The 16,377-nt window shown below is 43.5% G+C and overlaps 1 protein-coding gene across 2 annotated transcripts in view; it reads left to right on the top strand.

Moving 5' to 3' along the window:
* The window catches only part of zfhx3b (zinc finger homeobox 3b), a 139,267-nt gene that overhangs the window by 47,701 nt on the left and 75,189 nt on the right, over positions 1–16,377 (top strand). For both annotated transcript variants that reach the window (XM_071206909.1, XM_071206907.1), the window contains exons 2-4: positions 1,615–4,128; positions 4,283–4,862; positions 7,645–8,141. In XM_071206909.1, the coding sequence (XP_071063010.1) occupies positions 1,651–4,128; positions 4,283–4,862; positions 7,645–8,141 (3,555 nt within the window). In that variant the 5' untranslated portion in view covers positions 1,615–1,650. The remainder of the gene's footprint in view (positions 1–1,614; positions 4,129–4,282; positions 4,863–7,644; positions 8,142–16,377) is intronic.

Below are 16,377 nucleotides of genomic sequence, written 5' to 3'. Positions count from 1 at the left end.
ATCAACAACACAATTGGGTGGACCATACTGACAGAAATGTCTGCCCCTGGGTATTTATGACAATAACATCTACATCATCTTTGCAGTCATGATGTAAATGCATTGCATTATCATTAAAGTAATAATTTCTTTATTATTTCTCTATACGGTTGTTTTCTATTGTTAATTAGGTAGTCCAAAGACAATAGCAAACCTTTGAACTAGACGTCCATTACTTGTGTAGTTTGAGTGCATATAGACTACAGAGCTCTCAGGTACTATATGTTGTGTGGGAGACAAGCTTCATCAGACATTCAAGAAGCAGCAGAGAGACATTATCAATCTATCCTCTCTCTCAGTGGTTAATATGTTAGGGTGTGGGGGTAGACTCCATTCTGATCACAGCTGAAATTTGCATCCCTAAGTAAATAAGTAAATAAGTAAATAAATCAAATGCAAGCAGGGAATGTGCTAATCAAGCGGGACATGTTAGTGAGCTTGATGCCGGGAAACTTTGCTCATGTAATATTCAGTACTGCTGGGTTAAAGGGCAGCCCAGAGTTATTGGTTTCAGCCCGATTGCCCCCTTTAATCAATGTTGGCTGCATCCCTTTAATAAAATTATTAGCTCAGCAGTATCTTGCGCTATCATTTTATCTCTTCTGCGCTCTAAATTGCAGCCTGTGTTGGGCCTCTCAGATGCTCGGGGCATGGCCAGCTCCCGTAAGCTCAGCTCCCATTTATTATTTTAGAGGCGAAGGGTGGCTGGAGTGTTTGAAACCAGGCTGAGCGTAGAGGTTATTGGATGCAAGATCTAAACACAGCTGCTGTGAAGTCCCAACCCAGCTTATGTATTTTTGGCTCATAGAAAAACTGCCTTTTACTGCTCTTGTTAAAGATCATACACATCTATATCAGTAGTTCACATGTATTATATCCTTCTTTATATATATACATAACTTGAAGATGGAGTGATAATGGTGATACTGTGAAGAATCTCTTTTTTTAGATGCAGTTTTCCCTTTTTCTTCCAGTTATGTAAATGTACAATGTGCTGATGGGTGGCTTCTCAGTGTCTAATTATCTCACAGGGAATCTATTTGATCCATTAAGTTAGCCTGTTTCTCCTTTTTTCTGACTGCAAGTTAATTAAAAACGGATGTAGGATTTGCAGAATATACGATTAGGGGTGTTGTTTGGAAGGTGAAGATAAAAGATGGTACCTTCCTGATATGGCAGGAAGATGAATCATGGACGGCTTATTAGTGCTTGTCTCAGGTATTGTGTTTAAGTACCTAATCTAGCGTAATGAGCAAGATGTCATTTTTCCAATTATATCTCAGACTTTTGTCTCTCACCCTATGCACTATACATTTGATTTTCTTCTTTTAAAGTTCCTATTCATAGCATCTTAAATGTTTTCTTTAACCAATGTTTTCTTAATAGGCATAGTTACATTTTAGAAAATATAGACATCTTTGTTTGCAAAGGCATTGTAAATGATATATATATTATGTATGAGTTGTAGCATGATCAACCATGAGTTGTTTGTGCCTATGTTTTTGTGTCTATTTTGAAATCTAACATCTCAATTTCAACAATAACCCCTTATCTCACAATTGTGTGTCTCTACAGGCCTGGATGCGATGAACGCCTCATGTAGGCATCAGCATGGACAGCTGTGAGTCTCCTGTGGTTTCTGGGACAGACGATGGGCTCGGCTCCTCCCAGCAGCAGCAACCACCACAGCCCTGGAACGATCACTCTAGCTCACAGGTCCCTTGCACCAACCAGGCCCCTTCCCTGGACCCCTTGTCCCTCTCTGCTTCGTACCCCTCTCAACCCAACAACTCCAGTGCATCTCATGACGGAGTGAGAGAACCACTGTCCCAGCAGCAGCAGCAGCCAAAACAGACATCACCCGAGGCCCACCGTGATAGCTCTGCCACAGGCCAGCTGCATCCCATAAGAGAGGGTCTTGAAGAAGAAGAGCAAGAGGGAATAAACTGTGGAGAAGAGGAAGAATCTGAGGACTTAGATGAAATGGAGATTGACAGCTGTTTCCCAAGTCTTCAACCCTTTCCTGGGGTGCCAATGGCTCCTGGGGGAGGGGGCATGCCCACTCTTTTGCGACATCAGCCCACACGACAGCAGGGAGCACCTGAGAGTGGGAGTGACGAAGGAGAGGAGGAAGAAGAAGAGGAAAGTAGTGATGTGGAGAACCTTGCTGGTGAGATAGTGTACCAGCCAGATGGCTCTGCCTACATCGTAGAGAGCATCAGTCAGTTGATCCAAAGTGGTGGGGGCATGGGCAGCCTGCTTCCCACAAACTCTCTCACCAGTGTGGGAACACCGGGGGATCCTGCTGGGACTTCATCCTCGGTCTACCCTCACATCATCAACACGTTCCACATAGCCTCGTCCTTCAGGAAGTGGTTTGGCAATTCAGACCAAGGTTTCCCCAATACCTCAACCATGGCAGGCCTCAGCCCTGTCCTGCACAGTTACCGTGTCTTTGATGTGCGGCACAAAAGCAACAAGGATTACCTGAACAGCGATGGGTCTGCCAAGAAGTCCTGTGTATCCAAAGATGTTCCCAACAACGTGGATTTCTCCAAATTTGATGGGCTATCCCTATATGGCAAGGGTAAGCCCATTCTCATGTGTTTTCTCTGCAAGCTGTCCTTTGGCTATGCCCGTTCCTTTGCCACTCATGCCGTCCATGATCACCGCATGACACTGTGTGAGGACGAACGGCAGCTGCTAGGGGACAAGCAAGCATCTGCCATCATCCAGGGCATTGGGAAGGACAAAGAGCCCCTCATCAGTTTCCTGGAACCAAAAACAAAGAGCACTTCTCTGCCACCCAACCTGCTCCCCAATAACTCTGGCCAGAGCTTCTATGGCACTTTTAGTGGTGTCCATTTGGAGCCTGGAAGCAGCAGCAGAGGCAGCGAGAGCCTCCTCAACAAAGACTCTGACTCTGGTCTCAACCACCATCAGCAGCAGCAACACAACCCACTAAGCTCAGTCCTCTCTCTTGGAGGGCTGAGCATTCCCAAAGCATCAACTCTTACCTCGTCCTCAGGCTCTGCCAAAGACTCCAGTGCCCTGCTCAAACAGGGAGGGAGAACAGAGGAGCCTGCTGGGAAAGAGTTGGCATGCAAGGGAGAGGATGGGGACACCAAGGGAAATGAAAACAAGGCACACTTATCGAGCCAGATTGGGTGCTCGGAAGAAGAAGAACTGTTAGGGGAGGAGGAAGATGAGTTGGAGGCAGAAAGCACTGCAGTGGCCTGTGGTGGTAACAGTAACAGCGGCAAGGGTGAAGCGGGGGAACAAGCTGTCTCAAACCAAAGCATTTCCAAATCTCCTTTATTAATGCCTAGTAGCGCTCTCCAGCCTTCTGCCTGCACCTCTGCGGTCAGTTCCACACTAAAGAGCAAAGACCCTGCTTCCTATTCCTCCTCTGTCAGGAAAGAGGGTTCAATGGCAGACGGTGGAGGGAGGACCTCTGAGCTCCCTCTGAGCTTTAACTGTCAGGGACCCACTGTTCCCATGACAATGGCGGCAGCTGCTGTCAGAAGGAACGAGGACGACACTGCTGGCACTTCCTCCTCACCTCTGTCCTCCAATGCTGCTGCTGATGAAAGTGCCAATCGTGATAGTGCCACAGCTCCAGAACCAAATGATTGCTCAGCAGAGGGAGAGGAAGAAAATGGAGCCCTTCTGCACCATCACCACATGCTCCATCATCATCATCATCACCTCCACCCATCATCTCAAGGCCTCGCGCACCTCTTCCCAGGAGGCTCCTGTGACATAACAGGGATGGGCGAGTGTTCCCAGAACCATGGGCCTGGTGGCAGCGGCAGTGGGGTAGAATGCCCTAAATGTGACACCGTTCTGGGTTCTTCACGCTCCTTGGGTGGACACATGACCATGATGCATTCACGCAACTCATGCAAGACACTGAAGTGTCCGAAATGCAACTGGCATTACAAATACCAGCAGACATTGGAGGCACACATGAAAGAGAAACACCCAGACTCTGGAGGAACCTGTTCGTACTGCACAAGTGGTCAGAGCCACCCTCGTCTGGCTCGTGGAGAAAGCTATACCTGTGGATACAAGCCCTTCCGGTGTGAGGTATGTACCAAAGAAATGGGTTGCCATTAAAGTTTTTTTTTTTTTGGTGAGCCATTCAAATGTATGTAAAATGGGAACTGATGGTTAATGTAGCATATGTTTACTTTATTGCAGTTCAAATATATATATATATATATGGTCTTATATTTTCTAGGTGTGTAACTACTCGACCACCACAAAGGGCAACCTAAGCATCCACATGCAGTCGGACAAGCACCTGAACAACATGCAGACACTAGCGAATGGAGGCACCATTGGAACTGGACAGGAACAGGTATTTGGACATACCCCAGGAGGAGTGGTTACAGTCCCCTCAGTGACCCAGTCCAGTAGCCATCACCCTCCACACCACCATCCAATACAGTCCTCCACGCATATGGCTGGACCGTGTGGGGCCCCCTCCCCGACCAAGCCGAAGAGCAAACCCACTTGGCGGTGTGAGGTGTGTGACTACGAGACCAATGTGGCACGGAACCTGCGTATCCACATGACCAGCGAGAAGCACATGCACAACATGATGCTACTCCAGCAGAATGTCACTCAAATGCAGCATGGACGACTTGGCTTGGGAGCAATGCCTTCACCATCTGAAGCTGAGCTCTACCAATATTACCTGGCCCAGAACATGAGCCTTCCACCAGGCCTCAAGATAGACCCAGCTGGAGCTGAGGCCCAGTTCCTGATGGGGAGCTTTCACCTTGATCCCAACATGGCTGCCCTGGCCCCTGCACTCGGTGAGTGCCACTTTGCCTTACTTGCTCTCAGAAATCACCATAGTAACCACAAAGTCCCCAGGAATTATTACTTTTAGCATAAATTAGTTTCAGTTTAACTTAATCTTGGAGAACACAAACAATGGTATTTGTATCACTTTTCATTGTGCTAACATACACAATTAGGAAGATTGAAAATTGCATATTGCCCCTCTCTTTTGTTTCTTTCTTATGCTCAAGGTATACCTGCCCTAGTACATTTAACATTATTCTCTCATTTTAAAAGCAGAGTGTCTCTGAAATATAAAGTAGGAGTGGTGAAATAAAGATAATCCATTTGAGACAAGTTTATAGCTGGGGGCTTACCCTAGACCCTCTCCATATTTCCTTACTGGTGGTGTTCATGATCACTTTCATTACGACAGTCGGCCTATATGCTCAATGCCTTTATCCTACATCAATAGTTAAACATTCTAGTACCAAATACCAGTCAATTATTTCATCTACAAATGTACTTGCTGTACATTTATCTATAATATAAAGAGATACTTTGTTTTTGTTTTTAACAAGACATCTAAGTAATACTGTTTAAATGGAATTTTAACAGAATTGTGAAGTTAATTTTGTGATACCTGCTCCCAAAAGGTGAGTTATAGTGTCGCAACTCTATTTTTTCTTCTCCATGCCCTATATCTCAGGCAGCTACCCTCAGCTTTTTCATGTCAGTATTCGCTAACTGCTGCTGAACTTTACCACTGGAGTTCTACATTTTTTCAAAATATGTAATTGGTGCTATAAATTGTATCTTGGTCAAAGAAGGGAGGTTAGAGGGCTCAGCATGGGTAATTCACAAGCATAGCAGAGCGTTTGGCAAGCCAGTTACAACCCAAAAGTTTGTACAAACTTGTCTACAACTACAGCCAGTTCAAAGACAAACATGTATTGATTGCTGGGAATAATTCTTTTGAGCTTTTCTGCCATCTGGTTCATTTTCCTGTGAGGTGAGTTGTAATAAGCATGTTACAAGGGAGGCAATGATGACACAGTCTGGGCCCATAAACTACAGCGGTGTTATCCTCTGTCACACTTTAAGGAACTCATAAAGCCATCATACACAAACAGTTTGATGTTAACTCGACAGTATGATACATAAGGCTTTGTAAATCTCTTGGAGAATCTGCCATAACAAGGAGATCCCACACCAGGCAGCTAAAGCAAGAGGTTCTCTTTCACGCTCTCACTGTGGGTTTTTGACTTTTGAGTGTATTGCCGAAAAGATAGATTACAAATGTTAACCTCACATGAGCTCACCCTCATCCTCGTTCCCAAGACTCAGCTACTGTAGTGAAAGGAAGATATGAGATGGAGGGCAAGAGAGTAAAAAAGAAGGGAGGGGGATGTGATTTTAAGCTATTTTTGCTGGAATTGAATGTCTCACATACACTGTGAAACAGCACAAAGGACAAGTCAGTTATGCACTTTAAAACATTAGTGTGAGAAAGTAGATAAGCAAGATGGTAATGTGTTTAGATTTTCTTTTAAGATTCATATAGCATTATCAATCATATATATGATATTTTTGAAAAAACTTGTGTTTAAAATACAAAATATGTGAAAACAAAGCTCCATACCAGGGTCTTCATCTATTGGTCATCAACCAGGGTTCAGGGAGGAGTATAAGCCAAGTACGGGGTAAATTGAATTGAATCTAAATAGTAATGCTGCATGAGAGCCAGGTAGAAATTAGAGATGCAAGGTGCAGGATAGTACTGATATAGCTATTGGATATGTTTGTTTGTAAGATAGAGAGTGTTAGAAGCCATGAATGCAGAGCTGGGTCTGTGAGTAATTTCAGAGGGCTTCTCAAAGGTCTCCCTCTCCTGGCTATAAAAACTCAGGTAATAGAGAAAAGTCCAAGAGCAGGCTGCATACTGCAGCAATAAATAAAAAGGAGCTTCTGGAATTAATTTAGTGTAAAGCTAGGCAGGGTCAAGCCTGTATGCTCAGTCTGGGCAGTTAAAGATTAAAGATCAGCAAGCCAAGGCAAAAAATCTGGCTGCTCTTACCTCATATTTTTTGCATTAATTTTTCAGACAGCCTACCCAGACTGTATAGACATCAGTTCTACGTGTCATATGATATGTGCTTGCTGTGTTCCCCCCCCCCTCTCCTCGTCGTTGTTTAGACTCAGTACCAAGCAGAATTAATCTGTTAGGTGTCCATATTGATTTAGAGGCAATCTGAAGTGAAATAAGCAGAAGAATCCAAGGAGCGAAGTGGATTTTTTTAATACAATTTTTCTGTGAAAAGTGGCAACAGATTTGATTTACAGTAATGTGTGCTTTGGAACTCCTTAGTTCTTCAGTAATGATAAAATAACTTGCTTTTTCTGTGGAGCTCATGGCCTCTGGAGTTGATTTACAGAAGGCCATGAAAGTCCAATAGCCAAAGCAAGGCTATGTGTATGTTCTTTCTCTGGCAGTGTGAGGTCTTCATGGAAAATGTCCCGGCTTTGTTCTTTCTCAGCTCAAAGCAAGGTCCATATACAATTTCATGCACGTGTAAAGTAAAACTTTGGAAAACCACACTGAGATGTAATTCATTTTGAGAGTGGAATAAACAGACATAAAACACTTTGCTCAAAAACTCAAATCATTTAATAATGATGTCCTGAAGTGAATTACTGAGAAATAAAGTGATCTTTACAACTGGACTCCAGTTCAGAGTGTTAGCTTTGAATATTTCTAAATGTCTCTTTTCCTCTTTTTTTGTGTGTCTTTCTTTGTGTATCCCCACATTTTAGTAGGCGGGGAGATCCCTATGGATGTGCGGCTGGGCAGTGGGCAGTTGGTGTCCGAAGAACTGATGACCCTGGGAGAAAGTCTATCACAAACCAGCGACCCCTCCCTCAAGCTCTTTCAGTGCGCTGTATGCAACCGCTTCACCACTGACAACCTGGATGTGCTTGGCATGCATATGGGAGCTGAACGCAGCCTACCGGAGGAAGAATGGCGTGCTGTGTTGGGCGACTCTCACCAGTGCAAGTTGTGCCACTATACCACTCAGCTCAAGGCCAACTTCCAGCTGCACTGCAAGACAGACAAGCATGTGCAAAAGTACCAGCTTGTGGCCCACATCAAAGAAGGGGGCAAAGGCAACGAATGGCGTCTGAAATGTGTGGCCATAGGCAACCCAGTGCACCTGAAGTGTAACGCCTGCGACTACTACACTAACAGCCTGGAGAAGCTGAGGATGCACACTGTCAACACCCGGCATGAGGCTAGCCTCAAACTCTACAAGGTTAGTACATCTCCTTTATCAAGTCTACCACTCAACTTCCAGGGAATTACCATTTTCCTATCATTACTGAACATACACCTAACTGAGCCTAAAGAGCATGTTCATAGGTAGAATGTCTCACTATTTGAGGTTTGATAATATGACCAAGAGAAGCAGTATGTTTGTGTCATATTAAGGAATATTTATTATCTGATTAAACTTTGATGAGTCTAACCAAAATGGCAACATGTGTCGGTAATCCTTGATACTCCTCCGCAAGAAACAGTAAATGTTCCAGTGCAGCCCACAGCACTAAACTAGCTGCTCTCCCAAGGCATGAATGATAGCTTTGTTGTGTGCCTCTTGGCTTCCAAGTATTCATATAGAAGCAGGACCACAGTGCTGCTATGAGAAGAACATGGCAAGTGAAGCTGGCTTGGAGGCTTAGGGTGAATCACTAGGAGACGAATAAAGAAGTGTGAGGAGACAGAGGTTTGGTGCTAATACTCCTCGGAGCGGGAAAGGCTGAATCGTTCTCGACAGCCGTATTGATTTTTGCTGGACTTGGAGCTTCACCTTCTCCTCTAATCATTCCATAATAGCCAATGGATGAACACTCTCCGAACAAATGGCCATAAATCTAACAGGCCTGATTCCACTTAGGTACCTATCCTGTGAGTCTGCGGCTTTGGTCACTCGGCGCTTAACCCAAACTGGCATAGCTGCACATGCACAGACACATAACACACAACAAAAAAACATACAAACAGTGACAATATACACTTTCTGCAAGCCTACATAACATACACACCAGCAGAATCTAAAATATAACACTGTAATTGGCATCTTCTAGTGGATGTTGCCTTTATTTATAGTAAGTCCACTTTATTGTCAAGTATTTGACAAAGTAAACAGGAAGAACTATTTAAACAGTTCTATTGCTTGATATTTTTATGATATCATAGTGTGACAAAAATGCTTGTGAAAGAATGTGCTGCTTGCTTCAAGTAAGATGTTTTTAATCCAATTAAAAAAGGACGGTTTAATGGGACATTTAAACCTCCTGAAAAGGATTTATATTTGAAAATCATCCAGGATTATTATTGGAAAAGATAGAAAGTGTTTTGTTAAAGGGGAATGGGTGATGTAGGACTCATAGTACAGTGGTTATTCGGCCAGGCGACACAGGAGGTGTTGATGGGAGTAAATGCTGTTTTGTACCAGCACAAGTAAGAGGACCACAGGAACAATTTCAGCTGCAGATGCTATTTATAGATGCATAGAAATGCAAATATGCAACACAATCTGCAAATATGTTGAGTCAGTTGTGAGACAGCAGAAAATCATGGGCAGTTATCCTTCTGTTTTGTTCTAGCCCATGGTCATCCTCTCTTGGCATTAGCTGCTGGACTTACTGGCCCACAAGCCAATGACAGTCTCACATTAGACCAAAATAGACAGACTGTGGCATTCTCTCTCTCTCTCTCTCTCTCTCTCTCTCTCTCTCTCTCTCTCTCTCTCTCTCTCTCTCTCTCTACTCTATGGAAAGACTTTTTTTCCCACATGACAGGTTACAGTTTATATTACATTATCCTTGTGCTTTACACTTTGCTGTAAACCTGAAAGGCAAAAGAGATGTGTTTCCCCCCCTCTTTCTCTTTTTTTTAAGAGAGAAGAGACATATGTCATACTGCAACTCAGGCTGCAGGGGATTAAATATGTACAACACATCCAGGCATGATCATATTTTATGACTTAAGCCTCTTAAGATGGCTCCATATTTCTTAAAACCAATTGATCTTCTGAGTAAGAGTGTACGCATTTGTCCAGAAATTACCTGTTATTTCAACCCGAGAACACGAGTAGTCCTCATAAGCTCTCCTCACAACAGACACTGCTCAAAAACAGAGATGTTCTGAACTTGACATGAATCATTAAAATATGTTATGACTTACAAATGTGATTAGCGGACAACAAGTACGTGGTTGTCTTTTGGCTCCCCACTTGACAATGTCACAGTCTTCATACTGCATTCGATTTACTGTCCTGGTAGAGATACTGACAGGCAGTAACCCACAGTGGCCCACAATCCCGTAAACCCAACTTGGTATATTATGCATAGACGGAGAAGAAAAAAAATCCCCATTCGTTTATTCTTCCCAAAATAAATCTGATGCAAATAGGACCATTTCTAACCTTTTTGGGGAGAGAATAAATCATCAAGTCAGCATAAACAGGCTGTATGATGTGGGAGATGCTTGGGACACTTCACCCAAATCAAACTGGTTTGCATTAAACAGGCCCTTTGTGTGCACAGCTCCATATAAATTGGAGCCTGTAATTACTGGAATTAAAAAGGAAGGTTTAAACTGAGGGCTAAACTGGATGGGATAATTTGAGAGTCTGTGGTATGCGGCCCATATTAGGGCTTTCTAAAAATATCACCCCCACCACCCCAACTATTGGAATGTTCCAAAAAGACCACATAAAGTTCCTGCAAGTCATCCTGACCACATTGACCAACACACAGTGGGGGGTGATGCCATCTTCCCCTGTATACTGTGTTCTCTGTTGAGACATACCCATTCTGAGCACTTTGTGCTCAGCCAACACACCACTGGTCTTTAAAGTTACATTCTCCTTTTCCCCCCCCATTTGAACATGGGATGTTAGTGGCATTGATGATGGTTACCCATCTGCTCCTAGAGTGGTCACTCCTAAACACAAACATATGGGTTATTTTGAAGTATCCAGATAACCCAAACATTAGTGTACTGTACTGTTTATAGAATATGTAGCGTCCCCTGAGACTCTCTCTTCATCTTTTTTTGCAGTTAGCCACGTATAAAATCGTTGAATATTACAGCCTTTATACCACTCCTAGAAGGCCTCAGGGCTTGGCCGTGTGTTAGTGCGGAGGTGAGATGAGTTAAACTAATCCAGCTCCCAGGCCCTGGCCGCTCTGGCCAGACAGAAAGGGTGGGGCCTAGCCAGGCCCGGCCACAGGCCTCAGCTTCCAGTCAAGGGTTGGGGGAAAGGGGAGGAGCATAGGGAGTTAGCTGGCTACCTTCCTTGTCTCGGGGGCCGGTGCAATCGGCGGTAATTGAGATTGATTGGATGTTATTTTTCCTCTTGCAAATGTAGTCCATTAGCTTGGCACATGCATAATCAGTTTAGAGCGCAGTTAGCCGAATGTAATCATGTTCCTCGGTGTCTGCTAGCACAAAATCCACTCCAGATGCCGCTTGGCCATGGAAAGAAAGGGAGAAAGTGCCGTCACTATCAGATGGGGAATCTTTAACCAAGAAAGTCCTGACACCCCTCCCTCTCTCCGGGTCCCGCTCTATTGAGCTCACACATAACTATACAAACCTCTAACCTATCTCTCTCTCAGCCATACACACATAGTCATATCCACTATCTGAACCTTTACCATTGAGAACAGGGCTTTTGTTCATATTTCTGTTTTGAATTGCACTAACATAGTGTTAAGTGAAGCCCAGTTGCTGGCCTATTAACACAATACATCTGTGTCTTGTAAGGAATTACTGCTCTTATTTGACCCTTCAGTGCAATCCAAAAGAATCGGTGAACACTGAGGAAAGAACATGTCTAAACTCTACAGAGAGCAAATAATCACAATGAAACATAAAAGAGAATGAGAGTTAGTCATGTAAATTAAAGGATTAGTGGTTACATGAAAAGGCATTAAGGTGGCTCACTGGTGATCCTACTCAGCAGAAACACTGGCTCTTTCAGAATCAGGAATGCAATTTGTGTTGACCTCTCCCCATTAATGATCTTGACTGCCAGGAATGACTCCAATTGTTTGCCTATTAAATTGTTTGTTGTTGGGGTATAGCCTCTAACAGGTTATAGTTGTATTCCAGCTATAGGAAAATAAATCAACAGAGCTCGCAAGTGTATTTTGGACGCATGCAGGAGATACATCCAGCTGACTTAGATTGAGGCCAAGTGCTATATGACAGGATGTTGAGACTTTTCAGATTTTAAAACATTTACAGGATTATCATAGAATAGTTTTGCCCTTCACCACAGTGACAGGGTTTCCATTTGCATATCTAATTCCTCCACTAAGCCTTAACTGTTCAGTGAGGTCCCAATAATTGTTTATGTTGTGGTGGGCCTATTGTGTGGGCAAACAAAAATGCCCAACCTGTACCTCTGGCAAACGTCAAGACGGCAGGTACTGTAAGATGTCCTCTAGCGGGCGCCTGGCCTTACCCGCTCACCCACCAGACATTTATTAGAAGAGGAGGGGTAGGAGGAGGATGGAGAGACAGACAGGAGAGAGGGGATGGAGGGGGAGGGGGGCGACAGGAGGGTTGGAAGGATAGATACTCTGCTAATTATCATGGCTAGCCTATGATTGTTCAGTAATAGTGCTCAGTGGGAAAGGTTGCAGCAGTTCCAGGAAGAGCTGAGCTCTGATTTACTGGTACTACCGCTCTAATAAAGCGCTTGCTGCACATCCTGGGAGACAGCCCTCTCCTTTCACATGCACAAGCGTGTGAATGCGCATGTGCACACACACACACACACACACACACACACACACACACACACACACACACACACACACACACACACACACACACACACCACAATCTTGTGATCTAAAGTGCCAGCAGATGACAACATAGGGCTCATTAAATGTATCATTTTAATTGTTCAAAACGAAGTTCTCATCGTATGAGTTGTATGATTATGTGTAAAAGATATAATAGAAGCATCACACTAAGGAAGTATTTGAATTCTGTATGGGCCCCTGTAACACCTTCTCAGTCAACATGGTCATGATCATGAATCCAAATTGCCCTCTATGTATTCGTTTTCGGCTGCAGGGCGTTGAGCTTTTAGTGACCTACCTCAAACAGATATCAGTTACTCTGAGTGGTGAGTGGAACAAGGAAATAGTGGCGTACAAGTGAAATCTGGGTGGATTGCAAAGAGGGGCTGTCATGCAAGTACTGTTATGGGGGGCTGGTAGGGTTTAGTGTTTGGCAGTATGCAAGAATTTCACGACTCTTCTAGCTCCCACCGCTTGAGAAGACGAGGGAGAGGGTGGGGCTTTGACCCGTGGCACAGCTGCTGCTGCTGCTGCTGCTGCTGCTGCTGAAAATGTGCAACTGCCCTTCTGTGGCGGTTGCTCTGACCAAGCAACAGTGAAAGAAAGCTAAAGATGGGGAGTAGAAATCTGCTCCACGACATGACAGAGGAGGTTAGGTTTTTCCCACCTTTTGTTTCAAAGGCTTTTTACCACAACTGCCAGAGTTAAAAAGGCTGAGTGTATTACGAGACCATGTTCTCTGTCTTTGGTCTGTGGTGGCGATAGAGATGCATTCTCTGTGTTCCATCACACAGAGCCGTAGGATTAGAGAAAGGGTAGAGATGATGATGTACATTGTCAGCTGAGAGTTGGAGATCCTTGGTCATTGAATTAATAGTTGTTTGTTTTGATACGTTGTTTTTCGTTTTTGGACGAGAGCAGCACAACACGCTCCTGCCTATGTGCAAGGAAGCTGCTGATCCTGTTATCTCCAGCATAATCAGCAGAAAAGGCAGTAAGGAAAGGAATAGGAGCTAGGGTTATAGCAGTTTGTTGGGCCGGGTTTCATAACCGTTCAAGGCCGAGATAAATGATTCTATGTGTACTGTAGATGGCTTTGTCACTATAGGCAGTGCTGAATAGTGAAGATATAAAGTTTGTACCTCCCACCAGATCCCCTGTTTCCTTTACATTACTGTCAAATGCCCTTAGCTCTATGCCCCTAATCCACTGTCTGTTTTCTTACTTTCGTTCTACCTTTTCATACTTTTTTCCCCTTTCTCTACAACATTACTAAACATAACAAATAGGGAGTGAAGGGACCCAGAAAATAAACCAGTAAACCAGTGGGTGGTCTACATTGGGGATCTGCTTAAGGTTAAATATCTATAATCCAACCATGCTTGAAAACTAAACATTCTCCTGAATCGTCTGTCTGGATCCCCCATCCTACTCCCTCTATGCACTCTTAGGCTGGTTAGAAGTTCCTTGTTTCTCACTTGAGAACAAAGTTCTGTTAACTTTAATGTGAACATACGGTTTATCTTATTAAATCCGAAATTCTAGTTCCTATAACAAAAATGTAAAAACAATTCACACAGGGTTTGAAACTGTCTTTATAATTGGGATTATTACAAATGGTAAAATACCCTTCTAATTTCAGCAAATTATTTGACAGGGGATTTACATATTGTAGAAAGATTATTCTCCTGCACTAACTGGATCGTCTCTTTGTTATACCTCAACTCTGCCTGCCTCTACCTTGTCATGATGATATTACAGATATACTGTATCAGTTATGGGCCAATGTTTTGACCAGCTCCACTGCAAAGATGGCAGAGAGATATCATCCCTTTCTCCTTGTTTTGGATTTAATGTAATTATTGGCCTCCTAATTTGATGCTCGGTTAAATGTTTGATAGTCAAATTGCTGTTAAATAATGTGTCATGTAGGCTGATTGTCATTGTTTACAACAAAACAAATAACTCAAACTTAACTTAAATTATGTGTTTTTGTGTGACAGATGTAATGTCTGAAGTTATGTGTGGCTACCTACAGGCTTACAAGAAATATTAATATAGTAGCACTGAAGAAAATTTGGGGATTTGAGTGGTCTGAATAGCACCTTAATGTAAACTCTATATACACTAAAATAAACCAAATGTAGCTGCTGATGTATTTTTGGGTGAATGGAAACACACTGTGTGGCTATCACGGCTTCAATGAAGCATCTCACAAGTCTTTTTGCCTTACTGGTCAATACATAGCTACCTATAGCCACCACACCTGAAAGACTAACAGTGGTAAATGGCAGGTAAACACTGCATTGATGAGGCCAGATGGAGACTCCTGTGAATCTAAGTAGCTCCTAAGCTGAAGGGATGGAGAGAGTGAGGCAGGCAGGCTTACCGGCTCTGTGCCATCAATACATCAGTGGCTAAGCCACCAGATTAATGGCCTCCGAGTGGTCAGGGCCACAAAACTACTCAGCTCTGAGGTCTGTGTTCAGTGGAGTTGTACATGAAAGCAAGGTAGGCTGAAGAGACAGATGAGGAAAGGGGAGGAGGTCTTCGGTACCAGGATGAGCACACAGGGACCTCTATTCTGTTTTGGTTTGGCCTACAAAGTAGAGTCATGGGACAGATACATTTGACAGAATGATGGATATGTGCCCCTGGCTGATGTTTTATTCCCCTTGCCTTGTAATGTTCCACTTGTAGTCCAAAAGGATGTTGGAGTTGCTAAACCCAATGTTATAGGCATAATTGAGTTATTATAAATACATTACACAACCTGTTGGCCTTATTTCTTTGTGTCAGTCAGCCAGACTCAAACCCATGCTGGATTAAAAGTACTTCTTCCATTTAAATAGCTCTTAGGTGTGCAGAGCATGTACTGCATTTATTTTACCTAGACTTCTCTTTGTTTTAACAAATCTTCCCCTTGGATCTTTCCATTTTGAGGTGCATTGATGACTGGTGTGCAGAACGCAGCATTTTCTGCCTGTTGTTAGGGATTGGTCAGTGAGACGCTGCATGCCCTCGTCAAAGCAGTCTATTTTGGATGGGAAAGGCTTGATTAAAAATCTACCCGTTTCCTGAAAAATACATTCTGGGTATCATTTCTATTTGAAAAAGTGGGGCCTCTGAGGCCTTTTCCATATTGAGAAAAGCCATCGCTTCCTGAACTTCATGGCTGTAGTTGGCCATCCCTGTTTGGCCTAATTGCTTTGTGCATGAGTCTAGGGTTAGAACTGGGAGCTGTAAATCTATCAGGGTTACGCAGACAATGTTTTCTCCAGATGTAGAAGAAAAGATTTCATCCTTTTGTAATTAAGCGGTACAGCCCAGGGTGTCATGCAGCTTTTATTGGGGGCCCTGGAAAAGATCATTTTGCACCTTGTTTTCTCATCATGCCTTTTATTCTTCAACACAAAAGATGGAACAAATTGAAACGAAAAAAGTAGCAAAGATAGAATGTCTTTTTCAAACTGTTATATGGAAATTATTAGGTAGTGATGTAAGACGTTGCGATGGGGAGCGTGGGGTAGAGGCACAAAGGGGACAACGTCATGGAAGCACAGCAATTACATAGTTCCCCAGATGAAGAATATCAAAAAAAAAAATCTTTTTTTTACCCCAGGAATGTTCCCAAATGTTATCTTTCCCACGGGTGCCGTCTTCTAC

The sequence above is a fragment of the Pseudochaenichthys georgianus genome, chromosome 3 (genome assembly GCF_902827115.2).
Source record: "Pseudochaenichthys georgianus chromosome 3, fPseGeo1.2, whole genome shotgun sequence".
Classification (NCBI taxonomy): domain Eukaryota; kingdom Metazoa; phylum Chordata; class Actinopteri; order Perciformes; family Channichthyidae; genus Pseudochaenichthys; species Pseudochaenichthys georgianus.
This window is presented reverse-complemented; position numbering and strand designations above follow the sequence as displayed.